The sequence below is a fragment of the Cebus imitator genome, unplaced genomic scaffold, assembly GCF_001604975.1.
Source record: "Cebus imitator isolate Cc_AM_T3 unplaced genomic scaffold, Cebus_imitator-1.0 Scaffold199, whole genome shotgun sequence".
Taxonomy (NCBI): Eukaryota; Metazoa; Chordata; class Mammalia; order Primates; family Cebidae; genus Cebus; species Cebus imitator.
The window spans coordinates 779,156-797,436 of record NW_016107514.1 but is presented as its reverse complement, the minus strand read 5'-3'; the positions used below and the strand labels follow the sequence as shown (position 1 = coordinate 797,436).

At 36.1% G+C, this 18,281-nt stretch overlaps 1 protein-coding gene across 7 annotated transcripts in view; it reads left to right on the top strand.

Moving 5' to 3' along the window:
* The window catches only part of CHD7 (chromodomain helicase DNA binding protein 7), a 179,046-nt gene that overhangs the window by 118,871 nt on the left and 41,894 nt on the right, over nt 1-18,281 (top strand). For all 7 annotated transcript variants that reach the window (XM_017547548.2, XM_017547551.2, XM_017547553.2 and 4 more), the window contains 7 exons: nt 1,595-1,650; nt 9,841-9,955; nt 13,181-13,264; nt 14,760-14,897; nt 14,994-15,115; nt 15,472-15,715; nt 16,768-16,944. In XM_017547548.2, the coding sequence (XP_017403037.1) occupies nt 1,595-1,650; nt 9,841-9,955; nt 13,181-13,264; nt 14,760-14,897; nt 14,994-15,115; nt 15,472-15,715; nt 16,768-16,944 (936 nt within the window). The remainder of the gene's footprint in view (nt 1-1,594; nt 1,651-9,840; nt 9,956-13,180; nt 13,265-14,759; nt 14,898-14,993; nt 15,116-15,471; nt 15,716-16,767; nt 16,945-18,281) is intronic.

Below are 18,281 nucleotides of genomic sequence, written 5' to 3'. Positions count from 1 at the left end.
CGTTAGGGCACAACCAGATATTAATAGGTACTGACCATACCTGCATATCCAGACTCCTTCTTGATAATTTCTAGACAGGCAAGAAACTATTTAAAATATAGGTTTAGCTGGGTACGGTGGCTCATGCTGTAATACCATCACTTTGAGAGGCTAAGGCGGGGGGATTGCTTGAGCCCAAGAGTTTGAGACCAGCCTGCGCAACATGGTGTAAAACCCAGTCTACAGAAAATACAAAATTAGCTGAGCATGGGGCGTGTGCCTGTAGTTCCAGCTACTTGGGGAGGTGGTGGGGTGACAGGGGTCACTGAGGCAGGAGGACTGCTTGAGCCTGGGAGGTCGAGGTTACAGTGAGCCACGTTGGTACTACTGCACTCAAGCCTGGGTGACAAAGCCAGATCCTATCTTAAAAAAAAAAAAAAAAATTAGGTTTAACTGATGTAAGTGAGAATTTCAAAGAAAAGTTTAAGTTCACAATCCTTGAAAATAGTTTGAAGGTTAGAGATTGAGGGGACTAGTACCTTTGAACAGATCTGTGCCAGTCTGTTATCCAGTAGAAGCCTTTGCTCTTTTGTTTCTTCTTTGCCATGTTCCTACTTGCTTTGATTTTTTTCAAAGCATTTCGAAGGTGGCTGAACAGCCATACATGACCCTCGAGGCAGGCTTGGGGTCTCTTAAGAGGGTAAAAGCAATCCCCAAACATCTGTAAGTGGTGTTTATAGTTTAGATCCCTGATTTATCTGATCAAATGTTCCAGAAGGAAATTACATATTATGACTTGTTTAACAGCCTAAAACCAAAAGGGGAATAAAGAGAGATAACTAAAATATCATCTGAATGTTATCTTCTGCGTACAGTACAGCAGGTGGGATCAAGGGAGATATTATAGATAATCTTACCACTGAAAACTCTTGATTTGGCTGACATGTATCACAATTTTAACCTTACCTAAATGTAGTATTTGGAGTGTTAATTTTATTTGGCTGCTATGTGTGTGAGACATCTTGTCTGAGAGATTTTAATTGTACCATTGAGTGAAACTAAAACTATGAATAGTGATGCACTGAAATTACAGCGTAAGAACAAGGTTTAGTTTTATATGGTTTCTTGTTTAGAGTTATTAAGTATATGGAGAAATAAATGTCTTTTAAATATTTTAAAACATTACGAAACCCACAATGTAAAGTTGCTATGAGGCAGCCAAAAATAATACATATGGCATTCAGGAGAGCAGTTGCTAATTGGCTGCTGCCTGAGAAAATGGTACACTTGGCGTCTACTTAACACTGTGGGTTTGGCAGAAAGCCAAATTTGGGGTCAGGTTGTTGTGAATGAAGCTGCATGTGGTTAGGGAGGAGTTAAAGTGATTCATGTCTTAGAAGCTCTCGCATGTTGAGCAGAGGTGCGTGCATGGGCCTAAGCGTGGCAGTCTTCATGGCCCTGACCGCCTCCCAGTGCAGAGCGTAATCATCTTACGAGAAGGTCCTGTGCTGCTCTTCTCAGTCCTGCTTTGTGCTCATATGGTAGTAAATTATGACTTTCGAAATACTCTAGTAGATGGTTTTAAGTATGTGCCTGAAATTTTCTTTTGTTGCAGAAGGAATCTGGAGAAGAGGTAGAAATTGAGGAATTCTATGTGAAATACAAAAACTTGTAAGTAAATCGTGATTTTGTTTTTAATGGGGCGGGGTGGGGGGGGGCTATATTTTCCAAGTACTAAACAACCATTTTTTTTTAATTCGGAAATTAAGGAACTTTGGTATGATTTATTTAGTCATCATGGCCTGGGAGACCATTTTTTAACCAACCTTTGTATCTTTGATATTTTATGAATTAAGTTTTTCTGGCAAATGTGTAATTGGTGTAAAAGTTGACTAACTTCCGCATATAACCAATAAGCATTTTTAGAGAGGATAAAAACTTCTACAATAATAGAAAAATGAATAAATCAGTATTTCCCTGTCCTCTGATCATGAATTCTACCCCTGGGGGCTGCACTTCTTCCCTTCACCTGTGCCTGGGGGGCAAGGCCCTAGAGACAAGAACTCTCCTGTGGAACGAAAGCGCTAGAGAACCATGACATCACTAAGGTTCTAAAATGCAGTGTGGTATAGCTTTATCTATTTTTATTTGTTTCTGATTTTTTTTAGTAGATTTGAATTGCACAATTTAAAAATCTGAACTGAGAACCGCAGTGAGTTGTTGTCCTTGTGGATTCTGTTGTAGGCAGTACGGCTGGCCCAAACAGACATTGTGATGAGCTAGGATGTTTTCTAGTCGGTAGTCATTCTGCTGAAGAAGAATGAGGCCATTTTTGTAACCTAAATAACAATCACAGAACAAAGGCAAAAATGTTTATTGATAGTGTAAACATGAAATTTATTTTGTATCCCTTTTAAAAATTTATTTTGTATCCCTTTTAAGACAAAGAACTAAACCACCATATTAATACGTTCTTGGGGCTTTAAAGAGAAGTTGTGAAAACAGCATCAGGAAATTTATCCCACCCTAGAAAGTGAAAGCATCAGGTGCCATGGATTTTTTATCATTCTCCCTTGTAGTTGGCACTGTTAGTAAATTGATGCACTTCTGAAGAAGTTGTAAGTAAAACCTTTTACCAAGTAAAAAGGTAAATCTCTTACCAGTTTTGTCATGCTATCAGTTTTTATCATGAGAGTTCAATTAAATCAGTCTGACAATTTAAAAATGCTCAGAAAATGTTAACTGTCATCATTCTTTTGTCCTCAGAGCATGTCAGTTTACACATGTGGAAATTATGCCTACAACACGATTTCCTATGGTAAGGAGGAGGTAAACTAAGTAAACCAGAGGGAGAGAGTTCCCATGTAGATTTACCAAGTCGAAACAAGAGCAGAGGCATTCCAATATATAATGGCACTACCAGAGAGACCTCCAGATCAGTGTGTGACAGTGAGGCCTCCTTCCAGTCAGCCTGTTAGTGACCCCAGAGATGGGCTCCGAGTTCCTGACCAGGTGCCACCGCCAGATCAGGAGACTCTAGCCCTCCTCCAAAGTCATTTGAGATGAGGTAAAGGGAGTTTTGGAAAAAAAATAGCTTTCCTGACTGTTATTAGAGAGCTAAGAGAAATTAAGATTTCCTTAAAACTAAGAGTTTTTGTTAGCCTTTTATTTGGATACAATTTCACGTTTGTAGGAAAATTATAAAAATAATACAAAAATTTCTGTTTTTCTTTTTTTTAATGTGTATCTTCTGAAAAGATACTTTGAGACTTAAATATGGTAATAGTTGCTAAGTGGTGATTTACTAATTCTATCATTTCTTCTCCATTGATTGGTTGGGTTTTTACCATAAAGAAGAGCTTTACCTTCTTGCCCATTTGCTAATTGATAGCTGTGCAGACTTGTGGTTTCTCATTTTATTCAAGGGGTTATAACTCTTTCCTGTTGTCATAATATTTACATTGCTCACATTATCCCAGATTTGGCCAGTGGGAGCCTCTTCAGACTGGCTCTTCCATCCTATTGCCTTGTCCCCGTCTTTCTTTGAATGCTTTCTTGCTTTCTGGCACCAGAGGATGTTTCAGGCTCATCTTGTAACTCCCCCATTTTATACAATCAGTTACTTCTCCAAGAACGCTTGATTGCTTTTAGTGAAGGGGGACATTGAAAAATCAAGATTTGGGCCTTAGGTATGCTCCTTGTTGCTGAAGACTTGTTGCTTCTAGTCTGTCTCAGTAGATAGGGCTAGGAGAGTGTACAGATACATGTGGGTGTGTGTGGAGATATATATATATATATACACACATACATATATATATATGTGTGTATATATATATATCTCGAGTTACACACATAACTTATCTGTTTATTATATACACACACATATTTATCTACCTACCTGACACAACAGCTAAAAGAGTGCCTGTATATTGATACTTCCATTACTATTCCAGCACCACAGGGTTCGTTCTCTCCTTTCCCATTTAATATTGATAATTCCCTCTTCAACCAGAATAAACCTGGCTCTCTTATTTTTTATATTTGCTTTTTTGTCAGTCCTTACATATATAGGAAGTGATTTCAGAATTACTTGCTAGTACATATTTCTGTGAAAAAGAGCCTATATTTATTTAGTTTTTTTGTCTTTATTTGAGGGCAAAGGGACTAAAACTTTATCCAGAATTTCCTTGGGTTGGCTATTCTCTTTTCCTACCCCACCAGTGTAGTTTGTTATTTATTTCTGGGGTCCCCAACCCCCAGGCTGTGGATCAGTACTGGTCACGTCCTGTCAGGAACCTGGCCGCACAGCCGAAGGTGAGCGGCAGGCAACTGAGCATTACCACCTGAGTTCCGCCTCCTGTCAGATCAGTGCAGCATTAGATTCTCATAGGAGCGTGAGCACTATTGTGAACTGTGCATGTGAGGGATCTAGGTTGTGTGCTCCTTGTGGGAATCTAATGCCTGATCTGAGGTGGAACAGTTTCATTCCAAACCACCTGTCCCTGCCCATAACCCTGCCCCAGTCTGTGGAAAAATTGTCCTCCACAAAACTGGTTCCTGGTGCCAAAAAAGGTTGAGACCTCATGGCTTACATGATACACAGTGTGTTTCCTTAGTTTTGGCTTGTACTGGTATTCCATTTTAGCCCCCTGTTGATTTTTATTAATTGTTTTTCAAGTTTGTGAAATGTTAATATGTTCCAAAAGTCAGAACTATACACAAAAGAAGTGTAGTCCTCCCTTCCTTTCCACCTCATTCCTGCTTATTTCCTTACTAATCCTGGGGTTGTCCTTTCTGTAATTTTTGGCATGAGCATGCAGGTATAATTTCCTCTTCTTTCTTACGAAAAAAAGAAATTGGTATACTGTTAGTACATTTTTGTGCTTCATTTTTTTTTTCCACACTATATTCTGGAAATCACTTTGCATCAGTTCGTAGGGGTCCCCCTCGTTCTTTGTTACAACTGCCTAATATTTCATTGCATGACTGTGCCATAACCATTCAACCAGCCTTCTATGTAGGTGGGTGTATAAGTGGCTTCTGATGTTTTCCAATTACAGATAATGCCACAATATATATTCTCATTCATATCTATAGATTTTCAGCTTGTTGGAGGCATGACTTCCAGGTGAATTCCCAGAAGTGGGTTTGTTAGATCAAAAGGCAAACATGTATGTATTTTTGAGAGATACTGCCAAATTCCCTTCCTTCAGGTTGTATGAATTTGTGTTCCTGTCAACAACGTATGCAGCAAACACCTATTTCCCCACAACCTTTCTAGCATAATGTGCTGTTTTACTTTTTAATTTTTGTAAGAAATTGTATTTCAGTTGAGGTTTTATTTAGCATTTTCTCTTACTGTGAATAAGAACTCCTTTTTATAAGTTTAATGGCCACTTTTTACATCTTGTTTTTTCTGTCATGCTCTTCTCAACTTTTAAGAGCTCTTTATATGTAAGGGATATTAGTTCTTTATCTGGGTCATATGTTGCAATTATCTTTTCTCAGTTTGAATTGTCTTTTGACCTGATGGTGTTTCTTGTATTGTACATTAAAATTTTTTGTACAGTCAGATTTAACAATTTTTCTTTTATTGTTTCTAGCTTTAGTGTCATAGCTAGAAAGCTTTTCTCTATATCCAGATTACAGAGGAATTTGTCCATGCTTTCTTTGTGGTTTTATTTTATTCACCTAGGTACCTGATCCATTTGGTGTTTATTCTTGTGTATTGTATAAGTCATGGCTCTAATTTAATTCTTTTTCAGTTGTTGTTCTAGCACCATTATTTAAGAGTCCATTTTTGGCCTGGCATGGTGACTTACACCTATAATCCCAGTACTTTGGGGAGGCCGAGGTGGGCAGATCACATGGTCAGGAGTCCGAGACCAGCCTGACCAACATAGTGAAACCCTGTCTCTACTGAAAATACAAAAAATTAGCCAGGCGTGGTGGCGGACGCCTGTAATCCCAGCTGCTCTGGAGACCGAGGCAGGAGAATCGCTTGAACTCAGGAGGCGGAGGTTGCAGTTGAGCCGAGGTTGTGCCATTGCACTCCAGCCTGGGCGACAGTGTGAGACTCTGTCTCAAAAAAAAAAAAAAAAAAAAAAAGAGAAAAAGTCCATTGTTGCCTCAGTGATTTGAGATGTAAACTTTATTGTGTCTTAAAGTTTATTTATTTTATTTTTATTTATCTGTACTTTATGCCTTTGAACCGCTTGTCTATTCAGAAGCCAGTACCACACTATTTACTTAGGGAGGTTTTATAGTGTATTTTAATATCTGGTAGATCTGGTTCCCTATTAGCTTTTATATTTTAATGTTTTCCTGGATATTCTTGCATGTTTATTTATATATATAAAATGTAGTATTGTTTAGCTTCATATAAATGCCTGTTTGCATTTTATTTATTTATGTTGTGTTAAATTTACAAATGTATGGCGGATGATTTTGAGTTACACAGTGTGAAAACAAGGGTGTCTTTTCAGTTGGTCCAGTTATACTTTATGTCTTGTAAGAGTTTTAAATATTTTCTTGCACAAGTTTTGCATATTTTTAATTAAGTTTATTGTCAAGTATTTTATCTTTGTTGATATTGTGAAAGAGGTTTTCACTAACTTACCTCCTTATTGGTAATTGTTGGTGTTAATGAAGACAGTATGTTGACTTCTATTTGCAAATTTTATATTCTGATACATTACTGGATTATTTTATTATTTTAGTTAGTTTTCTAATTGATTCTCTAGGGTTTTCCAGGTACCTGATCATATAATCTGCAAACAGAGATAGCTTTACTTATTATTTTCTAATTATTATGCCTCATTGTTTTGACTTGTCAGTGACATTGGCTAATAATCTCAAATACAGTATTGAATAATCGTGGAGATCATAGGTATCCATGCTTTCTGATCTTTGTGGAAAACTCTGTGGCGTTTCTTCATTTAGTAAGATCCTGTCTTTAGAACTAAAATCTTCAAATATTGTGTTAATAAAATACCTATTAATTCCTATCCTTCTAAGTGTTAAAAATCCATTATGGGTGTTAAATTTTGTCAGATGTTTTTTCAGTATCACTAGAAATAATTGTGCGATTTTTCTCCTTAGATATCTTAATATTGTGTATTTTTAGTGGATTTCCTAATATTGAACCAACCTTGCATTCCTGAAATAAGTAACTACCTGATCATGATGTATTATTTTATTAATGTGATGTGGAGTTATATTTGTTTAATATTTTATTTAGTACTTTGCACTGATATGGGTACAGGATGTGCTCTTTACTTTTTTTTAAGAAAACTGTAAAGATTAGGTATAAATGTATACCTGTTTCATAAAGAGTAGTTACATTTTAAAATAAAATTTTGTTTTCCAAAGTGACCATAAACTGTATTATCTGTAGGGCCTAGTTCAGATGATTTCTTATTAGCATCATAATATTTTTCTTACGTTTACTTCTTCATAACTTTTAAAAAAATTTTAGTTCTAGTCCAGCTAGAACTTTTTCTTGCCTTAATTATCTATTAACACAAAGCAGTCTATTTGTGACCCTTTATTCTTCTTCCCTCTTCTTCCTGACTAAGCCTCCAGAATGGGTTATCATCAGAGTCTAGAAAGCAGAGTCACACTGAAAATTTCAACCTAGTTTATAGCAGATAAAGCAGGGCTGGTGCCACCTCAAGGCTACACAGGTGGTGCTTTGAAGGCGTTTGCACCTCAGCCAAGACAAGAATACCAACTGACTGCACAAGTGCTTTTTCTGTCAAATAATTTGGAGACTAGGGCAAATTATTTTTATTTTATTATTTTATAATGCAGTGGTGTGATCTCGGCTCACTGCAACCTCCACCTCTGGGGTTCAAGTGATTCTCCCACCTCAGCCTCCTGAGTAGCTGGGATTATAGGTCCCCACCACCGCGGCCCAGCTGATTTTTGTATTTTTAATAGAGTTGGGGTTTCACTGTATTGGTGAGGCTGATCCCGAACTCCGAACCTCAGGTGATCTGCCTGCCTCACATAATATGTGTTTCTGATTATGCCAGTATTGGATATTATTTATTGGAAATTTGGAAACTACAGATTGAAAGTAGAAAATAAAATACTTGCAGCCCTAGTACCCAGAAATAATTATTACAGGTTGAGTATTCCTTATTTGGAATAGTTGAGATCTGAAGTGTTTTGGATTTTGGATTTTTTCAAATTTTAGAATATTTTCCTTATACTTTAGTGGTTAAGCTTCCCAAATCTGAAATCCAAAATACTCTCTGAAGCACTTCCTTTGAGTATCATGTTGGTGCTCAAAAAGTTTCGAGTTTTAGAATATTTTGGATTTTGGATTTTCAGATTTGGGATGGTCAACCTGTATTAGCATTCTGATACAATTTCGTCTAGTCTATTTTCTGTATGTGTGTGTACAGCGTTGATATCAATTCATAGCTATTTAAGTCATATGTATTTAAAATCCTTTTCTCCCTCAAATATAGAAGGACTAAATGAATCCTATCTTTGAAAATCATATTGCATAATTTATCAGTTATGTGCTACTTAATATCATAAGCATTTCCTATGTCATAAATCATTTTTGAAAATTTTTTAATGGTTGTGTAATTTTTTTTACTTTTTCGTTTTCTAAACTTCTGACTTCTGCTAAAGCACAATTTCTAACAGTAGTAGTATGTTGATTCTGAAATAGGTATATATATTCAAGGATATCATTTCTTTTAATGTCATCACCAGAAAGAGAAATAAGAGGCTGTCAGGGCTATTTCGGGGGCAGGGAGAGGGTGATGGGACAAAAGAATATTGAAGAACTAAACAAAAGAATGTCAGAGTTGCTATGAATCATTAACTGTTGACCTGTGAGTGTTGGAGAAGGAAAGGGAAGTGCAAATATATTCCAGTTCAGGTGAGGGAAAACACCATACATGCTCAGAGCAGGAGGTGGTGTGTCTGAGGGGAAGGGGTTTGCTTAGTGCAGGTATAGATGATACCAAGTGAAACATTCACAGGGGACCAAGGGACGTCTTGCAGAACCCTGTAGGAACACAGCTTGGGAGTCCAGGAACTGATTAGGAGCTGGTGAGAGGGCATGGCCTGGTGTTCCAGGAGCAGACAGTGGTTCTTTTCTCCTAGATTGCTATAGAAGGACAAGGTTAGGTTTCCCTTTGGGAATAGTATGACAGGTCTTGGGTAACTCTAGGGTACCCTACACCTCTTATCTTCAAAGAAACTGCTACTTTAAATTTGAATTATTTTAACTTGATAAAAATCTACTTCTCAGTGATAAGAGGTTCAAAGTATAAATTCAGAATTGAAGCCACCCTGTAGTGCTAATTGTTTTATGTTGAAGTATAATCCATTCACTTATGGAAATAGCTTGTTATTAGGCCATTCCCTCTCTCACCGTCTCTCTGTATCCTTCCCCAACCCCATCTCTGGTAGTGGGTAAGACAACTGGGCTTGTGCGTGCTCTCGCTCTCTCTCTCTCTCTCTCTCTCTCTCTCTCTCTCTCTCTCTCTCTAGAGAGAGAGAGAGAGAGAGACGGGGTTGGGGGTTTGGAAGAGAGAGAGAGAGTGTGAGAGGGAGAGAGAGAGAGAGCGATATCTCCTCCCCCGACCCCATCTCTGGTAGTGGGTAAGAGAGCTGGAGGCTTAGGACAGAAGGCAAATTTTAGGCACTACTATTGATTTTCTCTTCTTGTTCTAAACACTAGTGGGTATATTAAATGTTGCTCAGCAGCCTTAATGAGTAATTACGCAGGTTATTTTGTTAATTGCCTGTTTAGTTGGCTTTTTTCAAATAAGAGAAGATATAATAAAGGATTAATTATATTCTACATATTTCAAGCGTATTATTTTATTCTTTCAGCTCTTATCTTCATTGTCAATGGGCATCTGTAGAAGATCTGGAAAAAGATAAGAGAATTCAGCAAAAAATTAAACGATTTAAGGCAAAGCAGGGCCAGAACAAGTTCCTTTCAGAGGTACGAAATACCTGCTTACTTTTCTAAAGTATTTACTTTATTAAAATGTTCTAAATTTAAAATTTTAGTTCAGCAAATTAAGAAAAACTAGTTAACCTCATTTGGTGCTGTTACTTGCATATTGGTAACTGGTTATTGCTAACAAATTTGTAAACAGGAAATTTCTCATTCTTCCTGTTGCTTACTCTAGAAGATACCAGTCCTTATGATATTATGTGGAAATAGCAGTGATGGTATGATAAAAATCTTGTAAAGAAAGTACAGTCACTAGACGATGAAATTAAGTAAGTGAACAAAAGTTGTATTGAGATTGAGCAGGTTAAGAACTCTATAGTAAATGTTAAGTACAAGTTCTAAGATACAAAAGCTTAACTTCTGTTGGGGAAAGTATGTGACAAATTTCTTTTGTTCAAATCAATGCCTAATCACAGAGAGTTCACTAAACTCATTTTCGCAAATGCTGTGGTGCAGTATAGAAACTGGTAATAATATCTTTGCCTGTGTTCCTTTATCCTAGGTATCAGCTATAGAAATACAGCAATACCTAGGGCAGGGAAGAAAATCTGCACTTAATAGAAGTGCCAGTTCTGCCCCTCCGTACGCCTCCCACCCTGCCCAGTACAGTCAATTACATTTTTTAAAAAGTGCTTTCACAAGCTTCTTACTAGGGTCTCTAGACTTTTGATCGCCAATTTAGTTTCATTTACAGCCTCAAGTAGATAAAAGAAAAACCCTAACATTGAAAGATAGGACTTGCTGACTTATTAGTTCCTCTTTTCATAAAACAGTTGACAGAATGTAAACTGTAAAGAAGCATACAATTTGATGCAAAATAGTATCTGTTTAACAACCTACTTTTCACTACCACCCCTTTTTGGAGATGAAGGAAGGTGGGACAGAAGAATATTTAGCACTTTTATATCATAAAATCCTTATACTATCAGGCAATAAGTCTGTGTTCTTCTGAGATCTGATTTCCATGATCCCAACTGGCCTATGGTAAAGTCTGCATTCGCTGGGAGGTCATGTGGTTGCTCTTTTCCTAAACACATGTTGGCATCACCACCTCTGGCTCTCTGAGTATGCAGCGTTTTCGGCAGTACAGTGGTTAGCACTGAGTGGAATGGAGTTACTCAAATGTGACTCAGTTCTTAGATCTTGGAGAATGTTAAGAAGATTATTTCTTCAAAAAACTTGGAGGAAAATTCTTTCGAAGAAAGAATCTTAATATTTGATTTTGAGGACAGTGCTGTGAGGTTCTGTTTTTCATGCCCTTCTTAATGAAACCAGAGTTAAACTTATGTGACATTGGATGAGCTGAAATCATTAGCCTTCTTTTGGAAAGAGACACCATATGTTCTGCTGACCTTTTCTGTGGGCCAGGGGGAGGGAAACAGGCAAAAGCACAATGATAGCTTTCCCCCCATCTCTAAATCCAGGACCAGGATTTAGGGATGGGGGGAAAGCTACCATTGTGCTTTTTACGTTTATTTGTATTCTGTCTCCTGTAGTCACACTGTCTTTAGGAAATTGTGCCTAGCCCTAGCTACACATACCAAGGTTGAATGTTCATTATTTACCTGGTAACTTGGCAGCTGGAAGTCCTAATTTCTGTCCTGAGTGGGAGTTAGCAGAGAAGGACAACAGTCCCCTTCCTCCCTCTCTTACACATGCACATGACTTTGTTTCATCCCATACATGATCACAGCTTCAAATCTTCCATGGTTGTACTGCTTTGAGATGTTCAGTTTCATCTGCTTTTATATTCTTTGTTTCTCCTTAGGCTGCCTTACGAGCCTGCTGCAACTAAAATCTCTATTCAAAAACATCATTTAGATTGAAAATGTCATCACATGTCTGATGCAATAGATTATTCAAATGGTAGAAATGTTTAGGAAAAGTTAAGGATTGTAATTCAGTACTGAATATGAAAGCTCGAGTTTAAGAACAAGTTTTTTTAAAGAGAGTTTTTGCCATCAAAACCTAGTTTTGGGAAAGTTTAAGTGTTTCTGCTGTGCATGGATAACACGTTTACGTAAATCTAGAAGCTTTTGACAAAGCCAGTGCATTAATATACTAATACTTTATAATAGTTGAACATTTCAATGGATTTTTTTTTGCCTTACTAATCACCTCTGTGTCAAAGCCTAAGGTAGTTGAGACACATATTTGTGTTTCTGCCTTTTGTTTCATAATTCACAGTTCAACGCTTCCCAACTTGGTGTCTTAAGGAGGCCGAGTGGCCAGGGAAAGTTTGTTGTTCTTGAGCAGATGACGACTCAATTGTTTATCTTTTCAACCTGCAATTCAAAGGTTAAGAATGATGTCTAAGTGACTTCTAGTTTGCCTTTTGCAAAATATTTTAATGCAGTTATATTATTGATAAGTTAATCGAGAGGTGCATATAATAAAATGTCTTTTGTTTTCTAACATCTGAAACTTGTCTGACCCCAACTTCTCTTGGGTATGGCTTAGTCTATAACTTCCTTTTGAGCCATATTCTAGTATTTTATGAGAGATACCTTTGCAAGCAACAGTATTACTTTACTTTTGTAAAGATTGTTTAATATGTTGGTTAAATAAGCCAATTATTTAGGGCTCATCTCTTTATCCTAAATACTTTGCCCTAAACATTCAGTATAAGTCATTAGAACACTTAGATTAATGACAAGACTTACCCTAAATGAGGTACTAATATTGATTGGCAAAGACTACCAAACATTGTAAACTCTGTTCATGCTAAAATATGAAATTAGTTTGTTTCTGTGTATTTGGCTTTTGAGTAACATTTTGTAAATGATGCTATAAAGCATCAGACAACTCCAGGAGTTATGAGATTCTAAGTAACACTTTTCATGACTCTGATTCTTCATTGCAAACTGTAGTTTCAAGAATGCTAAATGCATTGCATGCCATAAGCCTTTTGGATTGCTCATTAGTGAATTGTAATTTCACACTTCATTTAAAATATTCTTAAACATTCTCTCACAGTAAAAGGCTTCACACGGTAATTAAAAGACCCAGTTAACAAAGTCTGAGAAGTCTGATTTTCTCATGGGGAATGATTTTGCTAAATTGTAGCATTTCAATTAATATAATAGAATTTGCCAAATATAAGATTTGTATTGCTGTGACCCAAAATATTATTGCCTGGTAAAAAGTGGAATAGTATTTCATCTCAGGAAATAAATAAACCGTTTAACTTTTTTTTTCCCTTTGGTGTAGATTGAGGATGAGCTTTTTAATCCAGATTATGTGGAGGTTGACCGGATAATGGACTTTGCACGTAGCACAGATGACCGGGGAGAGGTAACAGGAGATCATTTGTATTACAAAGTGGTGATTCAGGCAGCCCATACATGTTTATAGGGAAGATGGTAGCATCCTAGACCTGGTCTTGGTCAGAGCCTTGGACTGTGACACACTTGGTCTAAATTTAACTGAAACTTAATGATTCATTATTAGTTTTATGACTTAATAATGGTGTGAAATATGTTTTAGTTTAGTCTGAGAGCTTTTTAAGAACAATCGATTTTCAGTATGAAACAAATACATTGACATTTTGTACAGTTCTACCATATGTCCAAAAGAATTCAGTACATTTTGGTATAAATCTATCATCTTGCACAGAGTATCTTCATATACCTGAGTGTCTCTTGTGGCAGAATGGAGTTTAAGATTATTTAACATAGGACAGCATTAGTGAAGTTGATGAATTCATTTAATGTGGTGCACAGAGGCCAACAGACATTATTTCTTTTAAAATATCCTGCTCTCAGCACTCTTATTTTACTTTGCAAAACCCTGTGAGATTATAAAGGATATTTGATAGGGAAGTAAGAATGACGACAAGCGTAGTGACGTCTGAGTACCGTGTCTTGTTAATGATGTGCCCACCCACCGTGAGTTCTGTCCTTCCTGACTTCTCCATGTAAATTCAATTTTATATATACAGTGTTTGGATCTTGCTCATCTAGGGAGGATCTGCATAGAACTCTCATTTTCTTCCAAACTCTGTCATGACACTCTATGCTGTTTCCAAGACCATATCTGTAACATCTGTACTTTTCTGGTTTTGCTTAGTTATACTTTTAAAAAAACTATTTCATAGCATATTTACATTGTACAGAAAATATTTTTCACATCACAACCAGATCAGTGTACCTTGGTCTTGAAATGAAGGTCAACAAACCCAAGTGTTTTCTAGAAGAAAGACAAAGGAAATCCTGTTGATCTGCATTACCTGAAATATTTTGCCTCCAGCCTTCTAAAGCTCAAATATATTATTTTAATGTGATTGGATACAAACAGTATCACTCTTTTTAAGGAAAAGGTAGAGTTCCTAATAAATTTAAGTCTATGTCTCATTTTTTAAGAAACATCCATCCAATTATGTAAATATTTAAATATGCTAGGATGATTTACCATGTAAATCTGAATCAAACTCTTGATGAATGATTTGCACAGGTAAAACAAATCTCAAATTCAGCTTTGCTATTTACTAGCTATCTCTTTATACTTCCTGGCTTTTGAACATCACTTATCAATGATGTTGATAAAAGGCTAATTTGTTCTGATAAACCAAATAGTACTGTTTCCAGTTTAGACTTGAGACTTAACTAGGAACAGCTGTTTGATGGTCATAGTTTTTAAATTTCCGTCAATTCAGACTTGCTCATGCTGGGATAATGTCTATAGATGAATGAAGTAAAGCATACTTTTCCTTAATGTATATGGAAATATATATAAAAAATATATATGTGGTCAAATGAATCCAATTCTGATTTATTTAAATCTGGTCCAGCCTGTGACTCACTATTTGGTGAAGTGGTGTTCACTTCCTTATGAAGACAGCACGTGGGAGCGGAGGCAGGACATAGATCAAGCAAAGATCGAGGAGTTTGAGAAATTAATGTCCAGGGAGCCGGAAACAGAGCGTGTGGTAAGAACTGGCTGATGGGAGAGATTTTAATTTGAAAATAGCATAGTGGTGTGATCTTCCGGGTACCACTAATGGGATTTACTATATTTGAAATAGGAGCGACCTCCTGCTGATGATTGGAAGAAATCGGAGAGTTCCAGGGAGTATAAAAACAATAACAAACTCAGGGAATACCAGTTGGAGGGAGTAAACTGGCTACTTTTCAATTGGTACAACATGTATGTAAAACATGTTTTTCTTCACTTTTTAAGTATATCTGTAGCTCGTTTAGTTACTGAAAATAATAAAAAGGAACTTAATGTTCTAACTCTAATAAAAAAATTTTTTAAAGCAAGCGTTGGAAATACATGTAATATTTATTTAACAAATATGAATACAGAGATTAATATAAGTATGTAAAAGTAATTTTTCGTCTTTGAGAATTTTGTTTGAAAATATATTTTGTTGTATCTAAGAGAACATCTAAAGCCTTTGGATATGCATTTGTGAGTACAGTGGTATGTATTTTGTGAAATGACGGCAGTGTCTCATATCCATACTCATTAAACTTTTGTACTTTATTTTCCTCCCAAAGGCGAAACTGCATTTTAGCAGATGAAATGGGTTTGGGAAAAACTATCCAGTCCATTACATTTCTCTATGAGATATATTTGAAAGGAATCCATGGCCCTTTTTTAGTAATTGCCCCATTGTCCACAATCCCCAACTGGGAAAGGGAATTCCGAACCTGGACAGAGTTGAATGTGGTTGTGTATCATGGGAGTCAAGCTAGTCGTCGGACCATTCAGTTGTATGAAATGTACTTCAAAGATCCCCAGGTAAAAATTTCACGGGTTGTATTCTTTGTGCTTATTCTGCGGATTTTAAGGTGTTAAAAAAAAAAATCAAAGTCTTGGTAACTTGGGAAGGTCTAATTTTTGCCAAATTGAGAAATTTGCTTTAGGTATTTGACTCAGTTTTTTTTGTATTATCTTTCTAGGTCTATGAAACATCTCTTTATTTTTATAGCTTTGGTTTTTCTGATTATTAAATTAGAAGGAGTGATTTTTCTTTTTTTTTTGCTTTTGTTGATCACTGAAATCCATATAATGCATTGATATGTTAATTAGTTTTATTTTACAAGTCTAAGAGAAAACTAAACAAAAAATGGTGATACTAAATGTGAATAGAAAGAATATTTTATTATGCTATTGCTAGAAGTGAAAAATAGTAAGCATGTAAAAAGTCCTTGAAATATATGACACATAGGGATGAAATATATCCCAAGGAAGGAATTTATGCTTTGGCTGTTAGTAGCAATTGCTTTAATTTTTTTTTACTCTAGTTACCTGTATGCCACTAGTGTGTATCAACAGTGAAGCATTATAAATGACATGGTAAGAAGGAATAATATGTGCTAAAATAGTTTTATGGATAGTAAATGGAAGTCCTGTAATTGCAAATAGGACTTTTGCCATATATATATTATTGCTATTTATATATATATGTTTGTGTGTGTGCTTGTTCTAAGTATAAATCTGACCTACAATTAAATAAAGAAGAAAAAAATATTGAAATCTGTATCTACCTTTGGATTTGGGAAATTATAAATTCTGTCCTAAGTGAATGTGTGACTAGAATGGGTATACTTAGTGGTAATTGATACATGTGATCTGTTAGGAAATTAAATCCAAAATGTACTGACAGTTTTCTCATTTGTTTTACAATATAGTTTAAAACCACCAAAATAACTTGAAAACAGAATGTATGTCACCTAAAATAAAGAGGTCCTCAAAGAGATAACTACATATGTTTAATACTATTTATTCAACCTTAAAGTTAGTTATGTAATCATTAAATGCTTAATAATAATTCAGAGTTGTCCTTATAGGGTCGAGTGATAAAGGGGTCCTATAAGTTTCATGCCATCATCACTACATTTGAGATGATTTTGACTGATTGTCCTGAGCTGCGGAATATTCCATGGCGCTGTGTAGTCATTGATGAAGCCCACAGGCTAAAGAACAGGAACTGCAAGCTGTTGGAGGGACTCAAGATGATGGACTTGGTCAGTGATCATACTGGTGATTGCACTGAACCTGAATAGAATTATTGCTGATTTGATAGTTTCATGGCTCTGAATTTGATGCCTGTGAAGAGTATTTGAAAAGCTTGTCAAATATTGTGGTATATTCTCTGGAACTTTCATTCATTCAAAAGTTGTTGCCTTTTGGATTCTTATATTGTTGGGTAGTATCTTTAAACAGTTGTTTAATAGCAGAGTAAAATCATGATATCTTCACTGAAGTGAGTTTCAAGTATTTGCCTTACCCTTTGTTCATAAGTACAGATTGATCATGCCAAATACAAAAATCCCAGAATACAGAACGTTTTGAATACCCACATAATGCTAGAAGGAAATGCTCATGGGAGCATTTCGGATATTGGATTTTCTCATTTGGGATGTTCAACCTGTAAGTATAAATGCAGCTATTCCAAAACCTAAAAATATCTGAAACCTGAAACACTCTGGTCCAAGAATTTTGGATAAGGGCTGCTTAACCTGTACTGCCATCTCATTAACTGTTGAGCCAAGCTTTACCTCAGTGATGGCAGTCCAGTTATGTTCCAGGGCTCATATATTTTTTGCCATACTGTGGCCAGCAGGACTTGTAGATATAAGTTCTCAATGAGTTGGGTAGGATATCTGAGGTTGGTTTAGTTTGCACAGATGCTTAGAAGTTTGGGGCATTACAATGCCTTGGATTTGATCTGAGTTTTTATGCCACACTTATCCCTTATATAGTGGTTATGATCACTTGTATTTCATTTTTAATGTACATTTTAAAGTGGAGTTACAGTCCTTTAGCATGCCTTGGGTGATTTGATGAGTTTCACGGAATTAGAAAAAGGTTTTAAAAATATTTTTAGAGCTAATTTCTGTAGGCTAATTTGATCTTTTGTTAACTGAGAGTTTGAGATGAGGAGTATCCTGTGTATTCATGGCCGTATGTGTTTAGCTAAAGACTGGTACTACCAAAAGACACCTAAAAGCTTTCTGTTGCAGCTGATTCTCTGAAGCAATTTCTTCTATTCTTAGAGATTGGATTTGCCAGCTATGCTTTTAGTTTAAATAAACAAAATCTAGTTTTGATTAAAGGAAAAAGTCTGACTGAATTATCCTATTTAGGATGGGATTTCCCATTTTTTTCCTAATGAATTATTATTAAAGCTATCCTAAGTTCTGTCTCAAAGCAGTTGACTATTACTTGGTGGCCAGTCCACAAAACAAGTGAGACTGCTTAGAAACAGTGAATAGTCCCAGGGACCTTGGTAAGCATATGGAAGAGAAATTCTGGTTGTATTTGTTCACTCCAGGCGATACTTAAGCATTAAAATCAAGTA